This window comes from Mesoplodon densirostris, chromosome 13 (genome assembly GCF_025265405.1).
Source record: "Mesoplodon densirostris isolate mMesDen1 chromosome 13, mMesDen1 primary haplotype, whole genome shotgun sequence".
Lineage (NCBI taxonomy): Eukaryota > Metazoa > Chordata > Mammalia > Artiodactyla > Ziphiidae > Mesoplodon > Mesoplodon densirostris.
Window position 1 is genome coordinate 68778333 of NC_082673.1, and position 14364 is coordinate 68792696.

General features: G+C 35.0%; 1 protein-coding gene across 3 annotated transcripts in view; it reads right to left on the bottom strand.

The window, feature by feature from the left end:
• CSMD3 (CUB and Sushi multiple domains 3) overlaps nucleotides 1–14364 on the bottom strand; it is a 1097518-nt gene that overhangs the window by 951759 nt on the left and 131395 nt on the right. For all 3 annotated transcript variants that reach the window (XM_060116495.1, XM_060116494.1, XM_060116493.1), the window contains exon 2: nucleotides 6594–6816. In XM_060116495.1, the coding sequence (XP_059972478.1) occupies nucleotides 6594–6816 (223 nt within the window). The remainder of the gene's footprint in view (nucleotides 1–6593; nucleotides 6817–14364) is intronic.

The window sequence follows — 14364 nt, forward strand, 5'->3', positions numbered from 1 at the left end:
AGACAGCATATATGTGGGTCTTGTTTTTGTATCCATTCAGCCAGTCTATGTCTTATGGTTGGTGCATTTAATCCATTTACATTTAAGGTAGTTATCAATATGTATGTTCCTATTACCATTTTCTTAATTGTGTTGGGTTTGTTATTTTTGGTCTCTTCCTTCTCTTGTGTTTCCTGCCTAGAGAAGTTCCTTTAGCATTTGTTGTAAAACAGGTTTGGTGGTGCTGAATTCTCTTAGCTTTTGCTTGTCTATTAAATTGTTTATTTCTCTGTCAAATCTGAATGAGATCCTTGCTGGGTAGAATAATCTTGGTTGTAGTTTTTTCCCTTTCATCACTTTAAATATGTCCTGCCACTCCCTTCTGGCTTGCAGAGTTTCTGCTGAAAGTTCAGCTGTTAACCTTATGGGGATTCCCTTGTATGTTATTTGTTGTTTTTCCCTTGCTGCTTTTAATATTTTTTCCTTGTATTTAATTTTTGATAGTTTGATTAATATGTGCCTTGACATGTTTCTCATTGGATTTATCCTGTGTGGGACTCTCTGCACTTCCTGGACTTAACTATTTCCTTTCCCATATTAGGGAAGTTTTCAACTATAATCTCTTCAAATATTTTCTCAGTCCCTTTGTTTTTCTCTTCTTCTTCTGGGACCCCTATAATTCGAATGTTGGTGTGTTTAATGTTGTACCAGATGTCTCTGAGACTCTCTTCAATTCTTTTCATTCTTTTTTCTTTATTCTGCTCTGCAGTAGTTACTTCCACTATTTTATCTTCATGGTCACTTATCCATTCTTCTGCCTCAGTTATTCTGCTATTGATTCCTTCTAGAGAATTTTTAATTTCACTTATTGTGTTGTTCATCATTGTTTGTTTGCTCTTTAGTTTTCTTAGGTCCTTATTAAACATTTCTTGTATTTTCTCCATTGTATTTTCAAGATTTTGGATCATCTTTACTATCATTACTCTGAATTCTTTTTCAGCTAGACTGCCTATTTCCACTTCATTTGTTTGGTCTGGTGGGTTTTTACCTTGCTCCTTCATCTGCTCTGTTTTTCTCTGTCTTCTCATTTTGCTTAACTTACTGTGTTTGGGGTCTCCTTTTCGCAGGCTACAGATTCATAGTTTCCATTGTTTTTGGTTTCTGCCCCCAGTGCCTAAGGTTGGTTCAGTGGGTTGTGTAGGCTTCCTGGTCGAGGTGACTGGTGCCTGTGTTCTGGTGGATGAGGCTGGATCTTGTCTTTCTGGTGTTCAGGACCGTGTCTGATGGTGTGTTTTGGGGTGTCTGTGACCTTATTATGATTTTAGGCAGCCTCTCTGCTAATGGGTGGAGTTGTGTTCCTGTCTTGCTAGTTGTTTGGCATAGTATGTCCAGCACTGTAGCTTTCTGGTCATTGAGTGGAGCTGGGTCTTAGCATTGAGATGGAGATCTCTGGGAGAGCTTTTGCTGTTTGATATTATGTGGAGCCAGGAGGTCTCTGGTGGACCAATATCCTAAACTCAGCTCTCCCACTTCAGAGGCACAGGAGCACCAAGACCTGACAAATTGCCTGAGCACCAAGACCCTGTCAGCCACATAGAAAAAGAGAAAAAGGAGAAAAAATATATATCATTGCTCCCAAAGTGCACCGCTTCAATTTTGGTATGATTCGTTTTCTCTTCAGGTATTCCACAGATGCACGGTACCTCAAGTTGATTATGGAGATTTCATGCACCGCTCCTGAGGCTGCTGGGAGGGATTTCCCTTCCTCTTCTTTGATCACACATCTCCTGGCATTCAGCTTTGGATGTGGCCCCGCCTCTGCTTGTAGGTCACCCTAGGGTGTCTGTTCCCACCCTGACAGGATGGGTTTAAAGTAGCAGCTGGTTAGGGGGCTCTGGCTCACTCAGGCCAGGGGAGGAAGAGGGGGTACGGAATGCGGGCAGGCCTGCGGTGGCCGAGACCAGAGAGACATTACAACAACCTGAGACCCGCCTTGTTCTCCTGGGGAAGTTGCCCCTGGATCACGGGACCCTGGCAGTGGTGGGCTGCACAGGCTCCCGGGAGGGGAGGTGTGGATAGTGACCTGTGCTTGCACATAGGCTTCTTGGTGGCTGTAGCAGCAGCCTTAGCATTTCAGGCCCGTCTCTGGGGTCTGTGCTGGTAGCCGCAGCTTGCACCCATCTTTGGAGCTTGGTTAGGCGGTGCTCTGAATCTCCTTTCCTCACGCACAGTAAAACAATGATCTCTTGCCTCTTAGACACTTCCAGACTTTTTCCCGGACTCCCTCCCAGCTAACTATGGTGCACTAGCCCCCTTCAGACTGTGTTCATGCAGCCAACCCCAGTCCTCTCCCGGGATCTGACCCCCGAAGCTGGAACCTCAGCTCCCAGTCCCCACCCATCCTGGCGGGTGAGCAGACAAGCCTCTCGGGCTGGTGTGTGCCTAAGGGCACTGATCCTCTGTGCCGGAATCTCTCCATTTTGCCCTCCGCACCCCTGTTGCTGTGCTCTCCTCCGCGGCTCCGAAGCTTCCCCCTCCGCCACCCACAGTCTCCGACAGCAAAGGGGCTTCCTAGTGTGTGGAAACCTTTCCTCCTTCACGGCTCCCTCCCAGTGGTGCAGGTCCCATCCGTATTCTTTTGTCTCTGTTTTTTCTTTTTTCTTTTGCCCTACTCAGGTACATGGGGAGTTTCTTGCCTGTTGGGAAGTCTGAGGTCTTCTACCAGAGTTCAGTGGGTGTTCTGTAGGAGTTGTTCCACATGTAGATGTATTTCTGTTGTATTTGTGGGGAGGAAGGTGATCTCTACGTCTTTCCCGTCATCTTGAAGATCTCTCTGTACTTAATTTAAATTACAAAGAAATAACTTATCTAGAAAATTAATTATTCTTAAAACTAACTTTTATTTAGTAGTAAAATATGTGAATAAAATATTTTGATGCTGTGATATATTCTGTCATTTGACTGATACTCTGCCTTCTCCATGCCACTTTTCATGATTGAAGTTAGAATGAAATGCTCTTTTTCCAGAACACTTTTCACCTAGGAGTGGTAATATGAAGCTGTTATCTGAATTAATGCTAATTCTCATATCTGCATTAATTATGAAAGGAAAAAAACAATATATTTTATAATAGAAGAATAATTTAATGAACCATGTTTATAGTAAGATAAGTATCCACTAAATTTGATACTTATAATAATTCTAATCACATGTGAAATATGTATATATTATTGCAAGGAGATTAAATATGAACATAAAATAGCATGTATAGTATGGTCCTAAATATACAAATATATGTGTCTCTGCTTCATGAGATTGAGTGATCTTTTTGTTTCTTTTTACCTTTTGCTATAACTTTCCTGTTAAGAAAATACAGTATTAGCATAAAAAAGTAAGCAAAGCTTACAATTCCTGTTTTTACATCAAGTAAACCAAGTTTGTTTTAAGCTAAAGATATAACTCTAAAGGAGTTCTCTAATGGTGCATTGCTGTAAGTATCAAATTCAGCCACCAGTATCAGTTTTTATTTAATAAATTTAAAAACTTAGAGGAAAACAAGCAGAATCTTCAATAATTGGAGTTATAGAAAATAGTTTAAAAATAGGAAATTGTGATTACCAAACCCAATATACCTCTTATACAAGCAAGTATAAGACCTACAAATCATCTTTTCTGTTATTACAATGCAAGTATAGCAAACTGATTTTAAAAAGTCTATTGGAGTTCACAGAAAGTAACAAAACATGATTATCAATTTCTGAAAGATAGAGAATAGCAGACATACCATAAGGACATGTATTAAGTGAGGATGTGAGAGAAACAAAAAGCAAGAAAGCAGTGAGACAAAGAGACAAACACAAAAATAAATCAAACTGCCAGTAGCTGATTAGACTTCTAATCAAACAGCAGACTATCTACAAACACAGTCTGGAAGGAGCTGTAGGTTATACACTGGATTTTTTCCCCCAGTCTTGCTAATTAAAATCAGCTCTATAATATTAGCAACAGTATTTCTTTAGGCATAAAGACCAAAAGATATATTATACATCAACAATGACCAACATGCTATAGAGAACATATTAGAACTGAGTTCATAAAACAAATACCAAGAATAAACTTATAATTTATATTTCTGTTTATATCTTTATATGTTCTACTATACAGTTTAAAAAATTTGTTTTTATCTCATTCATTAAATTTTGTCTAATATTACTAAGAAAAAATAGGCTTTAATCAAAAAATAAACCATGGAGATATATATATATTCTATATATAATTTGTTTTGTAATTAATCAATTAATTAATTGATTGATTGATTGATTACAAGCATAAGCTCAGAACTCAGACAAATCTGGGTTGCAGTAATGATCCTGCTTCTGGTTACTTTTAACAGTGTTAACCTTGGGCAAGTAATATAAGTCTCATTTTCCAAGCTGTAAAATGATGATGATAATAGCAGGAATCTTTTTACATTGTTTGAACAGGGGAGAAGTTAAATATAACAAATACAATATACAGTGTGTAATCCTTATGTACACTCTGTAAATTAAATGTTGTTATCCCCTATTTACAGATTAGGAAAGAAAGAATGAGAACAATAAATTTATTTTCCCCATCTTACCATCTTTTAACTAACCAGAGGCCACAATTGCTTAAAAAAAAAAAAGAAGCGGTGTAAAATAAAAATATTTTCTCATTTTTGAGAGGATCTAGACAGAATAGATCCTTGTACAAACAATACTATCAATGAATTGATAGAAACTACCAGATAACATTTGGAGAGCTTTATTTTTTTTCTTCATATTTATACCAACTATATATCATACATTGCTGATGTAAAAGAAATATGCAAAATTCTTTGTGCTTTTAGTTTTATATACATCAATTTAGCTGACTTGAAAGTCTAAGAAGCATCTTCCGTTTTCTTTCATGGCCTGATTGGATGTGTACAGGTGAAGGCAGACACCCACACCACACCTACATACACCCACTAGTGCAGGCAAGCACACACACACATGACATGCAGTGCTGCATGTTTTCTATCTTGATTTAGTGCTGTATCATTAACAAAAGACATGGAACATTTAATGATACTAGCAATGATGATGAAATAGCACCATCGACGTGTCTGTCATACTGTATATCTTTGAAATGAATTGATATTAATAATTAAACAGAGTAAAAGGAAGTAGAAAATGAAGTTAGAAATCCTCAGTAAATAAATGTAGAGCAAAAAAAAAAAAAAAGAAAAAGAAAAATAGAACCTCACCTGTAATCAATCTAGTGACCTTTTCTTTGTACAGACATGTGGTTGGAAACAACCCAGACATTTTTAAGTGTCGTTCTAACTGCAAACAGTTGAAATGTATACTAAAAGGATTTTATATTCATGCAGCAGTTTCAGTATTTTCTTTATTACTAATTCTTCCAGTTTAAACACAAACAGATAGTGTGGATTGCTCAAACAGCCAATGAACAACAAACCTAACCCTATAATGCAGGTCTTATCTCCTGGTCCAACATCTTTCCCACTATATTATATGTTTTCTTACTAAAAGTGGAAGATAATATGTATCAAATATTTATTTAAAATGGGAAAAATCAATGCAAAAGAATATGGAAGACTGGTGAATGTATAAAAACTTAATGTTGATAATCTGATTCCTGTAGATCAGGAAGGCAAGTACATAGTAACAACTATTAGAAAAAGTAACAGTATCACAGAATCATAACTCAAATGTAGTCAAGTATGTAAGGGTCTTTAATTCTTACAAATTATCTGCTTAGAATATTTTGAATTAGAATTAAATAAAAAAACACTATACTACAGTTAAGGAAAAATATGCATACATTGGTGAAAATCTAGGACTAAATGAAATATGCAGTGTCTGGCATTTTAAATTTGTTGGTTGAATTAGAGTTCATTTATGTTTAAAAACAGTTTTTGATAAGAGAGCAAAAATTATCATCATATGTTTAGATATTCTATTTTCTAACAAGAAATTCTAAAGAAACACTTATAAACAATCAGTGTGCCAGCTACTTTTCATATCTGTTTTATCAACTAACTTAAAAGTAAATAATTTCATTTGTGTGGAGAGAAACATGAATGTCTCTGTTGATGATATGAAGGTCTACTTTTCAGATATTTAGACTTTATAAACCATACACATTATCTAAAATTAATGTATTCTGCTATCATATAAATATTGATTTTAAGTATTTTGCATATCATTATATATTAAAATTGGGTACATACCGCTGAAAGACACATTACATGTTAATCTTTCACTTTACTCAGAGTTATGCCCATAAAGAATGAAGCCCTGAGGTAAGAATTTTAAAGATCAATATACCTTTAACCACTCTAAAGAGGTACAATTCAATTTAAATTCACTTTTTGCAGAGATAATATTAATATACTAGTGTTGTGAAGTCAGACATATGGAGTTAATTTGTTCGTGGAATAATATATTTCCAAATGAATAATAATTGGGTGGCAAATATGACTTTATTACATAATTGCACCACAAATGTTAAGCATCCTTTGTAAAATAAACTACTTTTACCCAATAAATATTTCCCTCCATTTTTCCATTCAAAATACACTAACCTTGTCCTAAAGTTTGTAGGATGAGGATGTCCATCATATAAGGATAAGTAGTCGTATTCTTCTTCTAGAGCAAACGACTGAAAAACAATTTGTATTCTATTTCGTTCTTCTGCTATTATTACCCATGTACAGTTTGCACCATTTGGATATCCATATGGAAAACCAGGGCTTTCTATAGTGCCATTAAGTCCTTTTAAAGTTCCACCACATGTATAAATAAATCCTGTAACAAAAGACAAATAAACAGACATTAATATTACATAAAATAAGAACAATCTAGAAGACATATTATTTGGAAAAAACCTTTTGTTTTTCCAAGACCTATGTTACAATAATTTTGTAAATGACAATTTAAGAGCTAGGTAAATTATCTATTTTTTTTTAAACAGGTAAAACATCAGTATCAAAATACTAGAAGATGTGTCATTTATCATACATCTTGCGCTTAGTAATTATAAACCAGTTGATGAAATAAAATCCTCTACACTTCTGATTCATTATACATTACATGATCCAACATGCAAACACAATCCTAGAAGTACTTCCAATCTAATTGGTATCTTCCCTGAAGTAGTTTCCAATCTAATTGTGGGCACTCATAAACAACATTTTGACTTTAATAATGTTAGGATGCATTTTGGGTCTTAAAAAATTAACTCCAGTTTTTCTTAGTAAATCATGCTAACTGTTCTGTGTATGCAAATCTCTACCATGTGGCCAATGTGCCTTAGGAAAATCTGTCCCACTCTGATTTTATCAGAGGGATAAAAGGCTCAGACCTAAAAAACAAAACAAAACAAAACCTATGTAATTGCTCTTTGACCAGAGCACAGTCCTAAACTAGCCATATCAGAGTGACATCTAAGGTTGGGGAGAAAAATTGAACCCTGGACAACTGACAGCAGCCATCTTAAAAACTTCCCTACTAGTTCTATGGGATGTCTAAATTATTGAGAGCTTGACTCTTGGAGATACCTAGAAAACACAGCATGTTTCTTGAAGAATTTTTTATAAGTATATAATATTCTGTAGTCATATTGGGTAATGTGAAACCCTAAGATTTATAAAATGGTCAGAGAAGATGGTCCCCAACATGTACCTAGACTAGTAGGTACATTCAATTAAAGCTTGGATCTAGAGGCAGGCAGCCATGGTTTTGATACCGGAAAAGGTTTATCAAAAGTCCAGGCTTTCGTTCAACTTGTCCAAAAGAATTTGGTCAAAGAACACAAAACACCAAGGTAAGTATTTAAACACACACACGCTGAGGCTGGGGAGCAAAGAGAGCAAAGAAGCCGTTTATTGAGGCAAAAGTGAAAGTTACACATTCTAAGGAGAAGAGTGTGGGCATCCTCCTCAGTGAAGAGCTGCACTACAGGGTTGATGATCCCCCTTTTCGTTTTATTTTTAGCCCTTTGAGTGGGTGGAGGGTCTTTTTGATTACGGGTGGAATATTCATTGAGGGGAGGGTTGAGGTGTGGCCTGGATTGCACCAGGTTGCATCAGCTTCTCATCCTGCACATGCATTTGTCTCCTGAAGCTACTGTACATGCACTCTAAGAGCTGTTTTCCCTTAAATTTTTCCTTACTAGTTGAGCGCCACACGTGGAAAGTCATACAGGGTCATTAGCAACCTGTGCGTTTTTATTTGCGTATGCGCCCCAGTTTTCATGATCAGAGTTTCTCGTTCAGATGCTACAAAGTTTCTGTTTTAGGTGCCATTACTCCATGTGTCATAATCTTATTAAGTGCAAAACATGGAGGTCGCTTTGCCAACTGCCTAATGCCAATATGTGAGTAGGCTGTCCTTGGGCCTGGTCCTGTCTTTCCTGCCTCAATTTCAGAAGTTCTGATGAGAACACTTCACCCAGATTTTATTTCCACATCTGTGTGTCCTACATGAAGCTTAAGTATCATGAAGCTGTCAGTGAGAGATACCAAGCTAATTTTGGGTGAGAGAATGCCATACTACCCAAAGTATCTTTGAAACAGGACATAGAGATGCAGGAAATTTGGGGCTTCTCTCTCTGAGAAGAAATGAGTACAGTATATGTAATAAAGGTATGGATATTTTTTAAAAGTGTAAGAAACCGTGCATCAAAGATGGGAAGCCAGAGTTGTAGATCATGGCAGATGGAGGCTAATTTGGGATGTTGTCCATTCATTCCACAAGAGCACCTTGCTTTTGCTAGGGGAGCCACTTCTCTGCCAAACAGCTATATGCTTTGGAATAGCTGACTCTACTGACTAGTGGTGAGATGGTTGGCTCAGGGCTGGATTAATCCGTATAACCCTATCCTCCTAGCCGTATTTACTTCAGTAATATACTCTGATTATCTTTATATATGGGAAAGTCGTAAGCCTGGGTTATTCAGTATGTGATATGTGGCATATTTCTTGTGATCGTTTTGCCCTTTCAAAAACTTACCAAGAAGCTGGATAAGGTAGAAGTTTTTTAAAAAATCAATATTTGTGTGTATACTTATAGTTTTGCTCATGCATCAAAAATCAAATAGGGCATTTTATGATTTTCAAAAAAAAAAAAGAGAGAGAGACAGAAAGGTCCCTTTTAAAATTGCTTCTTGCAGAGCAATTACTTTGAAGCCTTAGGTTAATTAGCTACCATCCATTTCTATTAGTTTTCTGCCTGAACAGCTTCCAGTTTGAACTTCATAACTAAATGCAGGCATGAATCCCTTCAGCTACAATCTGATATATGGGCTGTTTTATATAGGCTCAAGACCCATAACCCTGATAGTTTTAGAAAAAGGACATATGTCCTAAAATAACAGGCTCAGCCTTGTCCACTAATTCTTCAAGGGCCTGCTGATTCATGCATTTCAATTCCTTTCCTTTTTTTTCTCCAAGTAAATTGGGAATTACCCCTATTTTTAAGCTTCTTCTCTGTGTTCTTCATTTGATTTTCATTTGTGTTTATATATGTTTGATTAAGCATCACAGTGTTAATAATAAAGTACATTTTTCCAACAGAAGGTTAATAATTTTCACACCCAAAAGATCAGAAGTAAATACAAACTTTAAAAGCAAAACAAAATTTTCCTCATTTACTTATGCTTCACAAGGTTTGTCATTGTTATAAGCTTACTTTTCCAGGCCATTTCTAGGCATGCAGATAATATGTATATTTCTATGCATTAGATATATTTTTTTTATAAAGAGTCAGTCATACTAAGCATATTTTCCTGAATTTTTTGTTTAACTTTGTAAAATATCACTGATATTTTTCTGGATCCACATATATATGTTTACTACATTCCTTTTTTAATGACTACATAGTTAAATGGCATATAGTATGCCTGCATTATAATTTATTTGACATATCTCCTTTTGAGGGTTTCATTCTTTGTGGTTTCATGGGTGTAAAGAACAACTTTGGATGTATATCCTTGTGCACTTGTGTGATATATCCTGCAGATGGAATTCCAGAAATGAGAGCACTAAATTTTTTTTTTTTTTTTTTTTTTTTTTTTTTTGCTGTACGTGGGCCTCTCACTGTTGTGGCCTCTCCCGTTGTGGAACACAGGCTCCGGATGCGCAGGCTCAGCGGCCATGGCTCACAGGCCCAGCCACTCCGCAGCATGTGGGATCTTCCCGGACCGGGGCACGAACCTGTGTCCCCTTCATCGGCAGGTGGACTCTCAACCACTGCGCCACCAGGGAAGCCCCGAGAGTACTAAATTTTAAGAGACATATAGCCAAACTATCCTCAATAGAGTAAAAATTATTGCTGATTTCACAAGGTTATTAAGTGTTTACGACTTCCAACCCTGATTTTGGCAACACTAGATTTTTCATAAGGCAAATTTTGCAAGGCAAAAAAATATATATATTATGTTACTATTTTATTTTTGCATTTCTCTGATTAGTACTGGGATCAAATATTTTGTTATATGCTTTTCATTTATTTATCATTCTTTTTTTGTAAATTGCCTTGTCATATCCTTCACATATTTTTTAATGGATACTTTACCTTTTCCTCTTTTTTTAGGATACAATTGCTTAGGTTTCTGGTTTTTCATTGGTAATCCATATTTGCCATTCATATACTGTACATTTCTAAATGAAATGACTTTGCTTATTCATTGTTGTCATAAATTCACAACTCTTTACTGCTCTTTATAGTGCATGTGAAGCTTCTTCTCCTTTGATGATCTTTCTTCAATATTTGTTCATCTATTCATCACATACGTCATGCCTTAGGTATAAAATGACTAAAAGAACATTATTTTAGCCTGTCTTCATGACAAACTACAACATGAGACAGCAAGGAAATATAGATTATTATTACAGAATGATTTCTATGATCAGGGTAAGCACACTGTGCTGTGTAAACAGGTGGAAGCAAAACTTAACCTAGATAGTTCGTTATGTGTTTATGGAAAACTGGTCTCAAAAATTGGTATTGAAAATTTTCATAGATTCAGTCTTTGTTTCTGAATGCCTTATGTTGTATTTTTCACATCTTAACATTTAATGTCCACTTAGTCAATTTATTCTTGAAAACAATTAAAATTTCCATAATTTGGGTCATATTGTCAATAAGAATTTAGTTAACAATATAGATTTTTAGATTTTCTTTCTTTCTTCTCCCATGTCCATATTTTACCTGTCCTTCACAGTGCAGAACAATGCAATGACTATTTGTACAGCATTTTTTATGGTATTTTAAATTTCTTCTGTTTTCTTTTGTGGTAAGTTCCATGCTAGAACAACATTCACACTAGTGCTTAATTTTTATTTTTTTCACATTCGTGTTTATCTACTGCAGCGGCTTTTGTGCCCAATCATATCAAGATTTCTTTTTTTTTTGCACTATTAAGCTCACATTTTTATGACACACAACATTGTGTGGTAAAAACTTAAGAGCTCAGCAGTACCAGTTACTTTTTATTGTGGTAAGAAACACATAATATGAAGTCTATCCTCTTACCAATTTTTGAGTGTACATTGTTAGATAGCAGATCTCTAAAGCTTTTTCATCTTGCTTGAATGAAATGCTATATCCATTGAACAATAACTCCTAATTTCCCCTACCCCCCATCCTACTTTTAGCCTCTCTGAACTTGACTACTTTAGATATCTCATATAAGTAGAATCATGTAGTATTTGGTCTTCTATGATTTGCTTGCGTCACTTAGCATAATGTCCTCAAGGTTCTTCCATGGTATAGCCTATGACAGCATTTCCTTCTTTTTTTAAAGCTGATTTCCATTGTATATACATATCTCATTTTCTTTATCCTTTCATCCTTCAATGGATGTATAGATTGTTTCCACTTCTTGGCTATCACATATAATGTTGTAATGAACATGAACGTGGAAGCATCTCTTTGAGATCCTGATTTCAGTTCTTTTGGATAAATACCCAGGAGTAGAATTGCTGGATCACATGGTAGTTTTATTTTTAATTACTCAAAGAACTTCCATACTGTTTTCCACAGTGGCTGCACTACTTTACATTCTCATATCAGTTCACAAGGGCTCCAATTTCTCCACATACTTACATATATATGTAAGTTTTTTTTTTATAATGGCCATCCTAACAGCTATGAGAAGATCTCATTGTGGTTTGAATTTGCAGTTTTCTAATGATTAGTGATATTCACCATGTTTTATATAGCCACAGGCCATTAGTTTCTCTTTTTTGCAGAAATGTCTATCCAAGTCCTTTGCCATTTTTTAAATTATTGTTTATTAGTTATTGAGTTGCATAAGTTCTCTACAACTTTTGGCTACTAACACTATATCAGATATATGGTTTGCAGATATTTTATCCCATTGCATAGGTTGCCTTTTCACTCTTTTGTTTTGTTGTTTCACAGAAGTTTTTAGTTTGGTATAGCCCAAACTTTGTTTTTTGTTTCACTCTTTTGTTTCCTTGTTTTGGAGAAGTTTTTAGTTTGGTATAGTCCCACTTGTCTATTTTTATTTTCATTGCCTGTGCTTTTGGTGTCATATTCAAGAAATTATTGCCAAGACCAATGTCAAGAAGCTTTATCCCTAAGTTTTCTTCTAGGAGATTTATAGTCTGGGTCTTATGTTTAAGTGTTTAATCTACATTGGGTTGATTTTTATTTATAGTATAAATTAAGGATCAAATTTTATTCTTTTACATCTGGGTATCATGTTTTCCCAGCACCATTGTTGAAGAAACTTCCTTTCCCCATTGTGTATTCTTGGCACCCTTTTTGAAGATCATTTGACCATAGATGTGTTGGTTTACTTCTGGGTCCTTGATCTGTTCCATTGGTTGATATTTCTATCTTCATGCTAGTACCATACTGTTTTGATTGCTATAGTTATGTAATATATTTTAAAATCAGGAAATGTGAGGCCGACTGCTTTTCTTTTCTTTTTCAAGATTGTTTTAACTATTTGGATCCTTTGTAGTTCCATATGAATTTTGAGATTTTTTTACTGTTTCTTTTAAAAAATGCCATTGGAATTTTGATATGGTTTGCATTGAATCTGTATATCACTTTAGGTAATATGAAAAGCATATGATTTTTATTTCATCATTTATTGAAAACTTTTAGGTCATAACTAAAATTTCTTCTCACATACCACAAATTTTTTTCTATGTCATGGTCTTTTCACATATTGAATAGCTCTTCCTCTGATCTTGAAGGAGGAAATTTCTGCTTTCTAATTTATACTGATACATTCATTATTCGTAGAATGTTCTTTTAGACAACAATCACTATTTAAGGCAACATCATAGAAAATGCAAAAACAATTTCCATAAGACACAGTATTCAATGCTTGTTAATTAAATTAATTGCAAAACCTAACTATCAGAAATTTTGCTGGTAGCAGGTCACCTGAGTATTTTATTCTATACTTATTCAATCAGAGAAATGATCTATAGTGAAATATACTTGCAATATTCCTTGAATTTGTGTTATATGTATCATTATATAACCTGAAATATTTTTGCTCTCAAGATACTTTTTAAAAAAATCAGAATCCATTACAGACTCTGCTTTCTGGGGAATACAGCCTGTGCCATTTCCCTCTTCAGTTACTTCTATGCTTAATCCTTTCTATACATTTTCAACAGAGCCATCCACCTAAAACAGAGCTAACCCTATGGAAAAATCTAAATAATGTCATTGGCCTGAAATCTAAGCTATGATTTTTGTGTTATCACTCAAATCATCCCCTGTAAGTGGCATTGAAATTTGGGCCTTTCCCATATAATTTGCTCATCTTTTTTAGAATAAACTTTAAATTATCTTACCTCCATTACTTTTTTATATACTGTTTTCTTTAAATGAAACTTATTCCCTTCATTTCTGCTTAGGCAAAATTTCAGGTCCTTCAATATCAAGCTCAAGCCACTATAAACAGTGATGATCCCTCCTGACATTTTTCTCTCATTTTTTCTAAATTCTACGATTATCACTTTATTTTTCCCCATGTATTTTTATTGTTTTCTTTTATGGAGGGAGGGTGTATATGATATATGACATATCTTCAGATGGATTGAGAGGTATAAAGAAACATCTGTTTTCTATATAAAGCCAGGGAGAACAACAGATGTAACAAAAATCATCAGAAATGTATTTAGCCATAAAAAATAGTTTTATACATTTTATTTTAAATTGTATGATCACCAGCCATTAATACAGTGTTTTGATTTAGGTCATGTCTATGTAATATTATTGCACTAGAGATAAGGATGTTTGAAATAGTTGTTGAAAAACTCGTTAAAATTTTCACCTATTTCCATTTCTCCAGGAGGTGGGTCC